This window comes from Cornus florida, unplaced genomic scaffold (assembly GCF_030987335.1).
Source record: "Cornus florida cultivar Cherokee Brave unplaced genomic scaffold, ASM3098733v1 CherokeeBrave_3.0.0_Hap2_Chr05, whole genome shotgun sequence".
NCBI classification, from domain to species: Eukaryota; Viridiplantae; Streptophyta; class Magnoliopsida; order Cornales; family Cornaceae; genus Cornus; species Cornus florida.
In genome coordinates, this window is record NW_026775575.1 from 100,427,813 (window position 1) to 100,443,991 (window position 16,179).

Consider the following 16,179-nt stretch of genomic DNA (forward strand, 5'->3'; position numbering starts at 1 on the left):
TTGCGTGTCACAGGTGACTCAGTCCACCAGAGAGCAGTAACAAATGAGAGAGCATACAAATAAGAGCAAATAAAAAAACAATGATGATAAAACATGACACAAACAAAAACAAAGATAGCGATAATAACCTAAGTAAGGGATAATGTTATTTAAATACCCACCCCTATCCTTTGATTTGAATACTCTCATTGGCCCGCTAAAATCCAAGTGTGGACCTTATCGAAATCTCTTTCACAAACAAATAAAATTACCCCACCAAAGAAAATGAAGGAAAATACCTATCCCTTTGTTGGGTACGACAAGAAATATCAAACTTTCCAAAATTTGCAATTCTCATATTTTCGTTATCGAATTTGATTACTCTCACATGTGATTTAACTCAGGATCACTAACTCATTTTGTTTTTTAGACAATGTCCGCATGCGAAGTCTTAATACTATTACTCGTGTGGATGTGGTTCATTTTGTGAAATTTATACTCACGACTTTCAAAGTTAGGATGCCCACAATCCCATATATATATATATATATATATATATATATATTGTCAAATATAAAAAAATAAATAAAAATACGTGTATATATTCATGTTTTCCTCCGCCACCCTCAAACCCGCGCCGCCTGGAGAAACAAAAGAGGCATCTCGGTGATGGGCTGCTATTGCTGTGCTTAGTCAGTTGCATTTGTAATATCCACACACACGCACACAACGGAACAAAATACACAACACTACAAGGCTTCTTCGCCGAATCGCTTCATTTTTTGATAGCCTTGAATCAGAGTATTGATTGATTGTATTACTTTGTTCGAGAGAACAAGAAGAAGAAGGAGGTAGCAGAAGCAGCAGAAGCTGAAAGGGCAAGGAGAAATTGGCTTTGTAAAGTCCGTTCTTGCCAACAAGGTTTTTCATTATTCTCTCCGTTCACACCTCATAAAACTGCCTTTATTTCTTTGTCATCCTTCTATATATATGTGATTTAACCACTTTGTATATGACACTCCTTCAGAATTCTCAGAAAGCTGAATTGGGTTTTGCTCGAGTCAGGAAAAATTTCAAGAAATAGAAAAAATGAAGTACGTTTTGGTCACTGGAGGAGTTGTAAGCGGTCTGGGCAAAGGGGTCACCGCAAGTAGTATTGGAGTGATTCTCAAAGCCTGTGGACTTCGCGTTACTTCTATTAAGATTGGTACTATATATATATATTTATATATCATATAGCCCTTTAGTCTCATAGTTTCTTATTAAGAATAGATTTTATTGCCTAGATTCCTCTTTGACCCTCTTTCTGTTCTCAATTTTATTTGGTTTGAAATGACTTGGGTATGTATGTGGACTCTATATCAACATCTCAGTAGTTTATTTGTCTTTTTTTCTTCTTTTCCTTGTCCCATTTTCCCAATTTCATGACTGAACCGCATTATATCATGTTCATTTTCTTTTCGAATCTTGGGTGACATAATTTGACATAATTTATTTTGTCATCATTACATTTTCATAAATTCTCTTCCGTGTTTTTCGGAACATGATAGCATGTGAATTGACCAAGGTTATGACCTTAAATAGATCCGAATGGAAACATAAGATTCATGTAGCTGACGTGGGAAAAGGGCTTGGTGGTTGTTTTTGTGTCTCTCGTATTGTTTGAAACAAATTGAGCTTTTTCTTTCAACTTCTGCTTTCAGTAATTATAACGGGATTTTTTCTTCATCTGATTGCATTTTACTTGAGTTGGTTTTACTGAATTTTTAACAATCTCAAATCATAGTAGAGTTTTATTTAATTTCTGTTAGCCATGCAGATAAGTGCTTACTTTCACTTGTTTTAACCCTCATGGGTTAATAATTTGATGTATTTCTAAGTTACTACCCAAAAATGTTTTTTTGTTTAACACAAGAAGTATTTCAGTTTCATTGCCTAAAAGTACAAACCTTTTGAGCTTCAAAATTTTCATTTTTCTTTCTTTGGAAAGGAAATTATTATTCTTTGTGATTTATCATTCCATCTATGTAGATCCTTACTTGAACACTGATGCGGGAACGATGTCTCCTTTTGAGCACGGAGAAGTGTTTGTCTTGGATGATGGCGGTGAGGTAAACTATATACTGTCTGCTACTTATGTATGCTTCATATTTCCTATGTTAGTGTTAAAGAATGCTGGCTTGTGAAAAGTTAGCACTCCTCGAAGATTTGAAGAGAAGATTGAAAAGGATGGGGCATGGATGCCAACATTTCTGTTGTCATAATTTATGTCACCACCACTGCCATTCCACACCACAAACACCTCCACCATTAACTTTCATACATATGATGTGGTATGGGGAATGGAAATTAGAAGAATGGAATGTAGAAAGTATTGAAAAGGTATCTTAAAGAAGGAGTGGTCTTTCCTCCTTTTGTTTGAGTAAAAAGGAGAGGAGGAAGGAAAGGAATGTTGAGTAATTTTACCATCATGAGAATTTCGGCATTTTGATATCACTTATCTCTCAGAGAGCATAAAAAAAGCTAAATGGAAGAAGTTCATTTTATTCATACAAACATTTACTTGTTTTGTGTGTTCAAGGTGGATCTGGACCTGGGAAATTATGAGCGATTCTTGGATATCACATTGACTCGTGACAACAATATCACAACTGGGAAGATTTATCAAGTAATGTTTTGAGACATCCACTTGCAATTCTTTAAGTCACGTGTTTACCCACAGAGTATCTTAAGTTCACGCATTCTTACTTGACCTCAAACTCACCGTTGTCTTCAATTTGCTTTCTTGATATTTAATAGGCTGTCATCAACAAGGAGAGAAGAGGTGATTATCTTGGAAAGACCGTCCAGGTCTGTTCAGACTGTTAAATTTGTTATTTTATGTTGATCCAAGCTTGCCAATGCCATTCCCAGAATAATTTTTGTTTACCTTCTTTTTATTCTAGGTGGTTCCACATATTACAGACGCCATTCAAGAGTGGATTGAGCGTGTAGCAATGATCCCAGTGGATGGAAAAGAAGGTCCTGCTGATGTTTGTGTCATAGAATTGGGTGGAACTATTGGTACGTTACATTCTTGATATTTGGTAAATGAGCTGTTTCCTATTCTTAATTGGCTAAACATAAAATCTCTTGATGCAGGGGATATTGAATCTATGCCATTCATTGAGGCACTCTGCCAGTTTTCATACCGTGTAGGTAAGCTTAATATGCACTGCATCCTTAATTTGTTGTGTCACGGAAATCGATATTCTTCAGATGTATGATAAAATTAATATGTTCATTTTTTAGGCTCCAACAATTTCTGCTTGATTCATGTAAGCCTAGTGCCCGTTCTCAATGTTGTAGGTGAACAGGTATGTGTGAACCACTAATGTGTCTTCTATGCTTTCTTGCTCTAACGGATATTGTGATGATGTACCTACCAAAAAAAAGAAAAAGTTATTTTGCTAACTTTTTTTATTTATAGAAAACAAAGCCTACCCAGCATAGTGTCAGAGGACTTAGAGGACTGGGTTTAACACCAAATATTCTAGCTTGTCGCAGTACAAAGGTATGCTCTCTTTTTATTGTCCCCTTCTATTTTCCTTTTGTCTTTATCAACACATCTTATTCTTCTTTTATTTTTTGTCTGTTTCAGCCACTTGAAGGGAATGTCAAGGAAAAACTCTCCCAGTTTTGCCATGTGCCGGTATTATAATAGAATTGAAGATCCATCTTTTTTCTCTTTGCCTTTTTTCCAAAGAATCGGCTTACATGTCTAAACAAAATTATTAAAAACTTCTTTCCAGGCAGGAAACATAATCACTCTCTATGATGTTTCAAATATTTGGCACATTCCTTTGCTATTAAGGGTAAGTAGTTTTTGAATTTTCATGAAATTATCTTTCAGCTGTACTTATTTTCTCACATCAAGAACTTAGATTTTTTATTTTTTTACCTTCTTAATCAGGATCAAAAGGCACATGAAGCAATCTTGAAATCATTGAACCTTCTGGGGTATGTCTCTCAAAATACTCTGCTTTGATTTTCTGTAAAATCATTTTCTCTTCCTTCGCTGCATGATCTTTATTTTCAGCCATTCGGTCATGATTCTGTTGACATTGTTTTACACTGCAACAATTTGTAATAAAGTTTTTCTGGCCTTTGAATGTTTCTGCAATTTACAGCATTGCTAGGGAGCCTAATTTAACGGAATGGACGGCTAGGACAGAACTGTGTGACTTGTTGTACGATCCTGTAGGTCTCAATCATCATTTAAATATGAATTCAGATTTCTTTTATACTGCATATTGTCATTCTGTTAAAATACATGTGCATTACAGGTTAGGATTGCAATGGTTGGAAAATATACTGGCCTTTCAGATTCTTATCTCTCTGTTCTGAAGGTGAATCACTTTATTATGCAAAGATATGCAAGCTTGTCCCTTTCTTTTTGTTTTTTATTTTTTGGGAAAGATTATGCAGTTTGATTATTTTGATTAAATTCCTTTACACGATCGAGTCTTATTATGTAATTCTTGATTTTTTATGTTTATTTTTTCCCACCAGCTTCTTTTAGCATTCCCTTTGAGCTTTTCTTTCTTTTCTTCACCCCCCACCACAAACATCTGTTATTGCTTTGATAAGGCTTGCTTCAGTTGAGTTGAATTATCAATATTTCCTTTAATACGGTGTCCAGTATAATTATTCTGATATATTTAATGCAGTATCAGCTTCTCCCCAATTTTCTTAAAATAATTTCAAGATATAAAATTTAAAATAATAGATGCCCCGGTTTCGTGTCTAGTTAATTGCTTTACTGAGTCTTCTAAAAGTGAAATCACGTGTTTTCTATTTTACATAATTTTTTTCGTAATTAATTTTTATAAAAACAACACTATTAAGTATAAACAAATTGTGGTTGTGATAATCTATTAAGCTAAACAATATGAACAAGGATTAATCCAGAAAAAAAGGAAGAAATAAATTCGTAATATCCATTTCCACTCAAAAAGATGGTCAACGGATAATTATGAAAAAAAAAAAGATGGTCAACGGATGTGTAGGAGGATAACAGTCTTCTTTAAGAGTTCTCCTATGCCTTTCTGTTGGCCAAAATTCAGCTTCACCATCCCCGATCTATGAATTCAGAAGAAAGTGACGTCCAAGAAAAATTCACATTTTGAATTTGAGTCATGAGATGAGATAATCTCCGAGAGCCTTTCCTTTTACCCGTAGCCCAATGATTATTGATTTTCTTGGGATCATCATCCTCTCAATTGTGCATATGCACCAAAAGCCTCAACTTCCATCAAACACATGAAGGACCTCTTGTTCTACTAGTAACGTCAATTTAATCCGCCGCATGCCTATTGGGACGAATTTGGGATCATTCTTATCGTATTAGGGATGGATTTGGGAAGAGTAAAAAACTCAGACCCATCCATGTACCTGCCCTGGTTAATAATAAATATTCTATTACTTGGCAGAGCTGTTATCTTTTCATTCCTTTTCATTATAATTTTAAATTTGCTTATTCAAATTTAAAATTTGTTATTATAATTGTTAAGTAATTGTCTGTACTTGGATTTATTTATTTATTTTTAATGTATTGTAAATTTGTTCAAGTTTGAATTTTTTTTTTTTTTCCCTCTTAAAAAAAATCATGTATAGCAAGATGCCTTGGACCCTCCCTGACTCTAATGTCGGGCGAGGTCTGGAAAGTGCTTTTTCTTCACAGGCTAGATTTGGGATTGGGGTGCCCCATCCCTGATTCGCCCTGTTGACACACCTAAATTTTACCTTATTGCCATGATTCCTAAAATGACCTCCAAATGGATTTTTTATAGGATTTTCAAGGGAGTAATGATAAAAGTCCAGTTTAATAGATCCTTGAGGGGGCTTCCTTATGGTAGAATGATACTTATGACTTGTCATAGATGAAGCTGCTCTCTAACATCTCTAAAATAAATACCAAGGGTCACTGTCCGAGACTCTTGACTTGCCATCAACAGTCGACACCCAGATAGAGGCTAAAAACTTTAGCTTTTCCCACTATAATTTTTTCTCCATAAACTTAAATCTAACTTACCAGATTTTACAGTCCCCGTTCAAATTAACCTAAAAATTCATTCAATATATTATGCATAAATCTATTTTATTTTAGAGGCAACAACAACAACCAAGCCTTTCCCAATTACCTAGTGTTGGCTACGTGAATCCTACGTTTTCCTTTTGGTCTATTTAAGGTCGATCATAGCTTCAGTCAATCCACATGCTGTCATATCTTTCTTTACTAACTCTACCCATATTAACTTTGGTCTTCTTCTTCCCCTAGTATTCCACTATTACCCTCAATGTGGACTTTGTCACTTTTCCTATCCAGCACATTTAAAGGTCTTCTTTGCACGTCTAAACCATCTTAACCTATTTTATCTCACTTTATCTCCAATTGGTGCTAGTCCATCTCCCGAATGTGATCATTTCTAATTATATCCTTTCTAGTCTTACCACACATTTCTCAACATTCGCATTTCTGCCACACATTTTATGCAAATGTTGTTTCCTAACTGCCAACATTCAGTACAATAAAGTATGCATGGTCTAACATGAACTCCCTTTTAATCAGAAGGGGATACGCCCATCACGCAATATACTAGATGCACTCCTCCATTTAATTCATCATGCCTTGATTCTTTTATTAACGTCATCTCCAATTTCTCTGTCATTATGAATAATTGAGCCTAAATAAAGTAAATATACACTTTTGTGTACATCTTGATTCTCGATCCTCTTTTGTCTTTCTAGATTTACTTAAAGCTGCAATCCATATATTCAATTTTATTTTGACTTATCTTAAACATTTAGTTCTAAAGCTTCTCTCCAAACCTCCAATTTGGCATTAACTCCTCCACTCTCATCAACTAAAACAATATCATCGGCAAATAACATACACCACGGAATCTCATCTTGGATGTGTCTTGTCAGCTCATCCATAACCAAGGCAAAAAGGTATGGATTTAATATTGACCCTTGGTGTAAGCCTACAGCAATCGGGAATTCACTTGTTTCCCCTATAGGCGTTCTAACTATAGTCACACAACCATCATACATGCCCTTTATTGTGTCAATGTATCCTTTTGTGACTCCTTTCTTTTCTAAAACCCTCCATAATAGGTCTCTAGGTATCCCATCGTAGACTTTCTCGAAATCACTACAAATCATATGAAGATCTCTCTTCTTCTCCCTATATCTTTCCATTAGTCTCCTGACTCTCCTCAATAAGTAAATAGCCTCCATCATTGACCTACCCGGCATGAATCCAAATTGATTCTTCAACACTTCAGTCTCTCGTCTTAGGCATTTTTCAATCACTCTCCCAAAGTTTCATAGCATGACTCGTGAATCTAATACCACGGTAATTATTACTACTTTGTACGCCCCCTTTATTTTTATATATGAGTACTAGAATACTTTGGTGTCACTCATCCAGCATCCTCTTAGTTGATATTATCGTATTAAACAATTTTGTTAACCAAGACAAGCCAACTTCTCCTAGACATTTTCCACACCTTAGTAGGAATGCCTTCAGGACTTAAAGCCCTCACCGATTTCATTTTCCTTAAAGCATTCCTAACCTCCCACTCCTTGACCCTGCAGAAAAATATGTTCTCTCTAACATATTCTTCTAAGCCTAGACTTCCTATATGGTTTTCATTTAGAAATTTCTCTTGTAGTTTCCCAAAAATTTAAAATTTTCCTTTGTTTTTGTAGGAAAAATTTGTGAGAAAGTTAAGTGGTTATGAAATATTACTTTTCCTTAATTTTTTTTCATTACTTTCTATTTAACCAAACTAAAGCTTAATGTGTGTCTGTTTTCTCCTGCAAGGATAAACAGTAAATGTTTTTGCAGAATTTATTTCAATACACTTGTGAAAATGTACTTATCAAAAAAAAAAAAAAAATACACTTATGAAAATGTAATACATTATATATATATATATATATTTGTAATGTGTAATTGTGTTTAAGTTCTGGTACATACATGGCATGCTGTAAAAGGAAAAAATAAGGACTAGATTCTAATATTTCAGCTTGCTGTTACAGGCTGTTTTGCACGCCTCTGTTGCTTGCCGCAGGAAACTCCATATAGACTGGGTTCCTGCTGGTGACCTCGAAGACACAACTGCAAAAGAGGTGACTACTGATTTTAATTCTATAATGATTTGTCATCTACTTTGTGTGAATAAAGTTTTGACTACTTTTCTTCCTTTTAGGCCCCTGATGTTCATAAAGCTGCATGGGATATCTTGAAGGTGATCTTATTGGAGTTTGATTGCCTTGAAGTAGCCTTTTTTATCAGTTTTTTGCCCTTACTTTTCTGCAGATCTTCTGAACAGTGTCTGGATGCAGGGCGCTGATGGTGTTATAGTTCCTGGAGGGTTTGGTGATAGAGGGGTGGAAGGAAAAATTCTTGCGGCAAAGTATGCTCGAGAAAACAAAGTTCCATTCCTTGGTATTTGTTTGGGGATGCAAATTGCAGTCATTGAGTTTGCACGATCGGTTCTTGGTTTGCATGATGCAAACAGCACAGAGTTTAATCCTGAAACTACAAATCCTTGTGTCATATTTATGCCAGAGGTATGTAATTCTTCATGCATTTTTACTTGGTTAACATTATTATTCCTCTTTTCTATTTTTATGTTTGGCACCATTTATGCTGTTTTCTGCTCTTCGTAATAGGGCTCAAAAACTCACATGGGAGCAACTATGCGCCTGGGTTCAAGGAGGACTTACTTCAGGGTTACTGACTGCAAGTCTGCAAAGTTGTAAGGGCTCACAATTCCCTTCCACTTACATACATATGTGCATTCAATCATGGACGTTCAGACATGCACGCGCTCTGGCTAGTAAATAATTACATATGAAAATTAATTTTAACAACCACTTGATGATTAATTTATATAAATGAGTTAATATTTACACATTTTAATGTACATGGATCCTTAACAAACTTTTTATATCCTTTTTTATATTTGTAAATTAACAAACACTTTCCTGTCCTGCCTGGACTATTCTTTAAGATTTGGATTTTTCCCACCAGATATGGCAATGTGAGCTTCGTTGATGAGCGACATCGTCACAGATATGAGGTAAGAGGCATATGTACTCCTGCTAAGCAGATGCAAGTCTGCCCCCACATGCACAATATTTCCAAACAAATAAGGGAATGAGTTCTGCTTTTTTTTTTTTTTTTTAATGAGTGGCTACTAAAAGAAATAGTTCATGGCATATAGGTCAATCCTGATATGGTATCACAACTTGAAAATGCTGGTCTATTATTTGTTGGAAGTGATGAAGGTGGTCGGCGCATGGAGGTAAGTTTTATAGTTGCTGAGCTGGTCACGCTCTTTCTTACAAAACCTTATGTTTAGGATAATAACTATTGTAGGAACAATCACATTGTATACAAATTTCAGTTTCTGTTGGTTCTCATTGTTTTGTTGGTATATTTTCTGCAGATTGCTGAACTTCCTGGTCATCCATATTTTGTTGGTGTACAGTTTCATCCCGAGTTCAAGTCAAGGCCTGGAAAACCTTCTGCACTGTTTTTAGGTATTATATTTTTCATTGTAGATTGGGCTCCTTTTTTTTCCTTGTACCTTTTTTTCAGAAATTGAATTGAGTTTTTAAAGAGTGATGGAACAAATTAATGAAGAATCTGACAGCTACTTGTAATTGTTGACCATGGAATGTTTTTTTTTGGTAGGTAAGAGCTCACTCCCAACTCACACTGGCACACACACTGTCCCTCAGTGGGGCCTTGAACTCAAAACCTCCTATATGAGAGGACATATCACTTTAGCCAAGAGCTTGATGGTATGAGGTGATTTGTTTGTAATTTTCTGAATGGTTATCACCGACTTTTTTTTTTATCTAATGCTTAATTCAAAATGGGTGCAAAAATAGAAAAATAAAAAGAAACTCACACACAATAACCCATCATCATCTTATTCAACATCATGTTAGTGGTTAATGGCAGGGATCATCTTTAGTGAAGAACTAGTGTTAGGTGACAGTGTCATGCTGTTTGATATCTGTTCTGATAATTTACTAAATAATGTAGATACTTATGTACTTTGGACTTCGTGGAGTAGGTTCGTTGTGGAATCATAGGGTTGTTTTTGTCTGGAGAACGGTGGGGTTTTGCTTTCTGATTTATAAGGACACTAGGGAAGTCTCTTTATTTTACTGTTTGAGCTAGAAATCACTGGGTTCTTTTTGATCCTGTGGTTGATGGTCATGCCTACGTCTTTGTGGGTGGTAATTTAATAGTTTGAGGATGTGAGAAACATTTAGTTTCTTCTAGTTCTGAGGTTACTGTTTATGGCCTACCTTCATATGTGTCTCAAGTTTGAGATTGAAACTTTTGATGGTAAACAGGTTTTAGCGCATAGAACTTTTTGACTCCTAGAAAGACAATTGATCCTAACCATGAATAAGAAATAGTAGAATCTTCAACCAAACGTACACCAAGACCATCCTAATAAGGAAAAACGCTAACAAATATCCCAATGTTAGAAGTTAATGAGGCATGTAATTCTGGACACTTGATTGCTCTTTTTGTTGATTCTGCATCCGTGGGCGTTACTAGTATATCCCGTCCTAATTAAGAGAAGTCTTAATTTTGTGAACAATCCTTATGAGTTGCAAGTATAGTAGTTTGTTGGGGGTCACTGTTTCCATTGCCCTTTATTGACAGTTTAATACTAGAAAACTCCTCGCTGAGATCTTGCCATCTGGAATTGCCAATTATCTATGTGTGACCAAGACCATAACAAGGACCGCATCAGTGTTGAGCTGTGACTCCATTGTACCCCAGTAAGGGAGATACTTCGCTAATGCCTGCTCGATCGGATGGAGATGGGACAACTTGGGGATTCTAAACGTGTTTGATCTTTGGTTTGAGTCTGAGAGCTTGTTGAGGTGGTCTCACCCAGGGAAGGTCGGTTGACGTGATCTGTCTCTATCGGACCAAGAAATGAGGGATTGCTGATGTCAAAGCTATGACACATGGCACGAGCCGCATCTCACAGAATTAGTGACAGATTGCTTGTCATCACTACTGTGCCTGATCTAAGTCTGTGAGGCATGTCATGCAGACTGGAAATTAGTAGTGTCATAATAGGGTGTATCATCGTAGCCTAGTCGTAATCCACATTTTTGGGGTTCCTAATTTAAATGGCTTTGATCCATAAATTCCTTCTGGATTTATGGGCTGAAATATATTATCCTAATTGAAATTGTTTATCTATCATGTTACAGGGCTTATAGCAGCAGCATGTGGCCAGTTGGATGTGGTATTGCAATACTACGGCCATATAAGGAAACTAATGACGAGGAAAACTGGGATGAGCAACGGACACGGAATGGTTAAAACCCACCAAAATGGAAACACCGAGAAGCCCTCCAATGGATGTTTAAATTGCGTGTATAGCAATGGTAACGGAGTGCACCTCTAAAGAAAGTCAGTGATTATCTTTGATGGAAGTAATCTTCTGGTTAGGACCTTATGGTATTGAGTTTGTCCAAGGGCTCCTCAGTAGCCCTCCGAATCTGTCTGTACAGCAGTTTTGAGTACTGGTGGATGTTTTGACTGTTTGGCTACGTTGTTTTGGTATGGTGCTGGATCTCGAATGTCTCTCGAGTAACTCTCCTGCTTGTTTTTGCCAGCATGGAAGAGTTAACCGGCTGTTTTGTTGAACTGAAATATCCCTAGTTTTGGTGAGGACTTGGACTGATCACCCCGGAAAAGAGAAGGTTTAACTATTTTATTAAGATTTCATTTGTTCAAAAGTGGTGCTTCGACATAATTTGCATTTATGCAAAAGGAACTTACTGTTTGTTATTAATGTATTCAAAGAATTGCTTGTGTCTCTAAATCTTAACAAATTGCATGGTAATGGACATTATAAATCTGACTGTTACAGCAGAGTGCTGATTGTGTAATTATTAAAAATAATGATCGACTTCAGGAGCACGTATTGCTAACTTGCCATATCAGTCACTTTTTAGACTTCCAAATCATTCCATAAATTGCCATTTTGGGATTGAAATGCCAATTTATGTCATAAACACTACTTACACCAATATCAATCCCATTATAATAAAATCTTGCAATTTGAATTCAAGCATTTGAATCTGCAATTTTTTTCAGAATGGTGGTGGAATCGAGTTCCCCAACTTTCTCTTGCAAGAAGTTAGTACATTCCACCTCCTTCAATTGACACGCTTGGTGTGTGCGCGTGCGATTAGGTAAAGCCAATATTATACATGAGATAGAAATTAGAGTGTAAAGGTTACAAGACCAAAAAAGGGCCCGCAGATGCACCAAGTAGCTTTGAGCCACAGACACTCTACCAACTATACATCAAAAGCTAAAAATCACCAACAGATCACCAACTTATTCAAGGGTTTTTAATTGACAAACACTTTTGAAAAAAAAAAAAAAAAAAAAAAAAGTTGACAGGCACTTGATATAAATATAAAACGCTGAAATTTCAGTTTATATATAGGGTAAATTATACGAACCTATCCTGAGGTTTGCCATAATTACATTGATCTCCCTTATAATTTAAAAAATTACACCCATCCCCCGTAAAATTATACCCACACCCATCGTGTACAGAATGGTAGGTCAGAGTAATTTTTGAAAATATAGAAAGAATTTGTGTAATTATGACAAATCTTAAGGGAAGTCTATATAATTTACCCTTATATTAGTCTCCTTTTCACCATTATATATATATATATTTTGAAAGTTAAAACAACTAACCGATAGGGTGGGAATTTAAAAACCTTTGCCACAAGAGCTCTATCACTTGGCTATCACACCACATCCCCTTCTCACTATGATGTTACCAATGAATAACAATTGAGACAGATTTAAAAGAGTGAATATCAAAATATATCTGGTACTATTACTACAATTTGCTCTATAACTACAACTGAACTGGGAAGTCAATACTGACTCAGCTTTTGAATATTAAGCCCAAATCATAATATTTTGCCTCCAAGAATGATTGACAAGTAGTTTAGAGAACTAATTAATCATAAAAACCAAGGCCTCCTTCATGATCCATTGTGACTATTACAATTAAAATGTCTTGGCACTCAGTTTGGACATAAATATAAATTTCAAAGATCAACATCATTAATAACTGTGACCCTATTTGTAGAACTTGAAGTTGTCTGTTTCATTGCCAACATAGTGAAATGGAAATCTTTGAGCTGAAGACCCCACATGATGATGAACATCTTGGGATGAAGCTAGTTGGCATTTGGTTTGATGATCCTGCAGGCTTTGATGGGAAGCAAGAAGCTTGTCCAAGAATGAGCAGTCGGTCCCGGTAAACCGCTCGGCCTGTGGGATGAGGCCATTGCAGCCACCTTCAGATGTCAGCCTCAGCAAGTTTTGAGAGCACTCCATGTCCACATTGTTGAAGGGAAAAGGTGATAGAAACGACGACGGAGTAATTACAGTTGATGTCTGATCAGGACTAGACAATTGTGGGAGATGCTTGAAGCCATCAAAGATGCTAGAGTAGTAGTCATTGTATAGTGCCTGCAAATTCAGTTTAGTTGGCTCCAAAATTGGAGCTGATCCACTAGCCTTGGAAGCAAAGTGTTGTTGATGCTGTTGAGGAAATGTTTCTGATTGGTATTGGAAATCTTTATTACTGATATAGTTCTTCTTCTTGAATACCCTGCAGACCACCCACCCCTCTTCCTGCTTTGACGTAACACCACAAGAAAAAGTTTCAAATATTATATCATATAGCCTAGCTCAGAAGCATGTGTGTGTGTCAGTGTGTGTGTATGTGAGTGTGTGTGTGTGTATATATATATATAAGACTTGAGATAAAATTAATGTAATTGAGGGTTAAGGTATGCTCCATTTGTTTCGATCTCCATTGGAAAACATTTTACATTAAAAAAAAAAAAAAAATCATTTTCCTTCTTATCTTAATTCGTGTTTGTTGAAGTTGGGAAAATAATTCAACAATTCTTAGAAAATGCTCAATAAACACTTGAATAGGCATGTATATATGCGAATACAAGTATTTTATATTATCTTACGTATAAGTTAATACATATAGGGAAGCATATATGCTTATGGAAAAAAGATATAGGAGTATATATAAACAAGTATATATGTATTTACAAAATTTTATTATATGCATGTACACAAATACATGTGTTTGTATTTGCATTTGCACACATACTATTGTTTGGTCATAGGATTTCGAATGTAATTTTGTACCGAGTCATTTTCCTGACTATTAAGCTACGTTTTTTTTTTTCTAAAAAAGTTGTCTCACACATTTTAGATCAATCAAATACCTGAAAATTTGTTTCCACATTTTTCAGAAAATGTTTTACATTGAAACAAAGAGTAGATCTAATACTGTGATGAAAGTGCATGCATGGATATATGGTTGACGATGAGTTGGTTAATCACCTGAATCTGAACCTGATCGGCATATTCATCTTCGAGACGATACTCATGCATGATCCAGTCTGTTTTTTGGCCATGAGGGGCACGTCCAGTGTAGAACACTAGGGTTTTCCTCATCCCAATTTTCTTGGAATCACTAAGGTGGATGGCCTTGTCTCTCCCTGTTGCCTTCCAGAAACCAGCCGTGGTGGCTCGATTTGTTCGAGTTCCGGTTGGATATTTCTTGTCTTTGTGACTGAAAAAGTACCACTCGTTCTGAGGACCTGATCCAATTCTACAACGGTCTGCATGTCACATCATCACCAAATTAATGATTTTTCAAATATATAATGAGATGTTCTTTGATCCAGTTCATTGTTCACAAGCTTTAAGTTTTATTCAAAGGAAAAAGAAATTTATGAACGAATGAAAGAAAAATAAAAATGGAGAACTATAAAATTACAAAAAATAAAAAAAAAAAAAAAAAAAAAAATGGACATGTAAGAAAGAAATAGAAGAATATTATTTAGTTTCATCACTCGACAGTGCATTCCCGTTTTTAATGTCTGTAACTTCGTATAAGTACTTAATTTGAATATACAATTAAAACTAGATCACATTTTCAATAATATTGCTAAAAGATTCGATCTCTCCCCTGGCTGACAAAATAATTGGAGCTCGCTCCTCAACTTCAAGGCATATAGATTTAAAAAAAGTCCTAATACTTTATCCATCATCCTATCAACTTCAAGAATCAAGATACACATGCACACAAATATATATATATATATGGAGTATATAAGTACTATATACATACGTACTTAATTTGTATCTAGTTTCTGTGTGCCTTTGGAAAAGGAAGACAACTCTTTCGAATTGTAAGTATCACACATATATAATTCACTAAGAAATTATAACTCTTCCTTCAGATGCAAACCCTGAACTCAAGCATTACATATTTTGATTTTCCATTAATTGACAAACTCATCATGCATGCATGGAAGAGAGTGCTTAATCTGCAAAAGAAACCCAAAGTCTTTCTCCAAAATCATCCTAATTAAACAAGCTTGTCTATATTATATATATGTTTCCATATATACCAATTAAGTAGATGTATACTCAACCTAATTCTTAATACTTGGAAAAAAAAAAAAAAAAAAAAAAAAAAAAAAAAAAAAAAAAAAAAAAAAAAAAACCTAATTCTTATCATATACTAGTGTATTGTATATATGTGTGTGCAAACTATAACATACTAGAAGAAGAAGTAATCTGCAGACCTTTTAGGTCCCAAGGCTCGAGTTTGTTGAGATCCACTTCCCTTATAACATCAAGGCCATCATCGATGGTTTCATGTGAAACCTTCTTGCGCAGATAGTAATACAGTAGCTCCTCATCCGTTGGATGGAATCGAAAGCCCGGAGGAACAAAAAGCTGCCCATTTCCTGCCATCATATATATATATATATCCTCTCTATATAATTAGCTACTACTAGTAATGGAGAGGCCCGTGGATTGTGCAATGATCGACAGACCTCTCTGTGAATTTTTTCTTCTTCAGTGACAAACAGAAAATAAAGGACAAACAAATTGATAGAGAGGTAAGCTGTAGGGTTGTCAATTCTGCACTTTGCTTGAAAAAAGGGAGAGAGAGAGAGAGAGCTAGAGAGAGTTGGTTCTTTCTGCTAAAAGGTTAAGATGATGAACTTGTAAGAACCGAGGAG

General features: G+C 35.5%; 2 protein-coding genes across 2 annotated transcripts; one reads left to right on the forward strand and one right to left on the reverse strand.

Annotated features, from left to right (window-relative positions):
* The first annotated feature begins 549 nt into the window (after nucleotides 1-549).
* LOC132307984 (uncharacterized) lies at nucleotides 550-11,903 on the forward strand. Its single transcript, XM_059805914.1, has 22 exons — nucleotides 550-900; nucleotides 1,007-1,186; nucleotides 2,011-2,090; nucleotides 2,561-2,647; nucleotides 2,779-2,829; nucleotides 2,925-3,042; nucleotides 3,121-3,177; nucleotides 3,271-3,335; nucleotides 3,449-3,532; nucleotides 3,620-3,670; nucleotides 3,771-3,833; nucleotides 3,932-3,978; nucleotides 4,149-4,218; nucleotides 4,305-4,367; nucleotides 8,068-8,157; nucleotides 8,238-8,276; nucleotides 8,374-8,601; nucleotides 8,704-8,789; nucleotides 9,065-9,113; nucleotides 9,258-9,338; nucleotides 9,483-9,576; nucleotides 11,287-11,903. The coding sequence occupies exons 2-22, from the start codon at nucleotides 1,069-1,071 to the stop codon at nucleotides 11,481-11,483; spliced, it is 1,818 nt and encodes a 605-aa protein (XP_059661897.1). The 5' UTR covers nucleotides 550-900; nucleotides 1,007-1,068; the 3' UTR covers nucleotides 11,484-11,903.
* Nucleotides 11,904-13,189: 1,286 nt separating this feature from the next.
* LOC132310412 (protein SOMBRERO-like) lies at nucleotides 13,190-15,910 on the reverse strand. The gene is made up of 3 exons (XM_059808585.1): nucleotides 15,736-15,910; nucleotides 14,495-14,763; nucleotides 13,190-13,753 (listed from the first exon to the last, which is right to left on the reverse strand). Exons 1-3 carry the CDS (start codon nucleotides 15,908-15,910, stop codon nucleotides 13,190-13,192), a joined length of 1,008 nt encoding a protein of 335 aa, XP_059664568.1.
* Nucleotides 15,911-16,179: the final 269 nt, after the last annotated feature.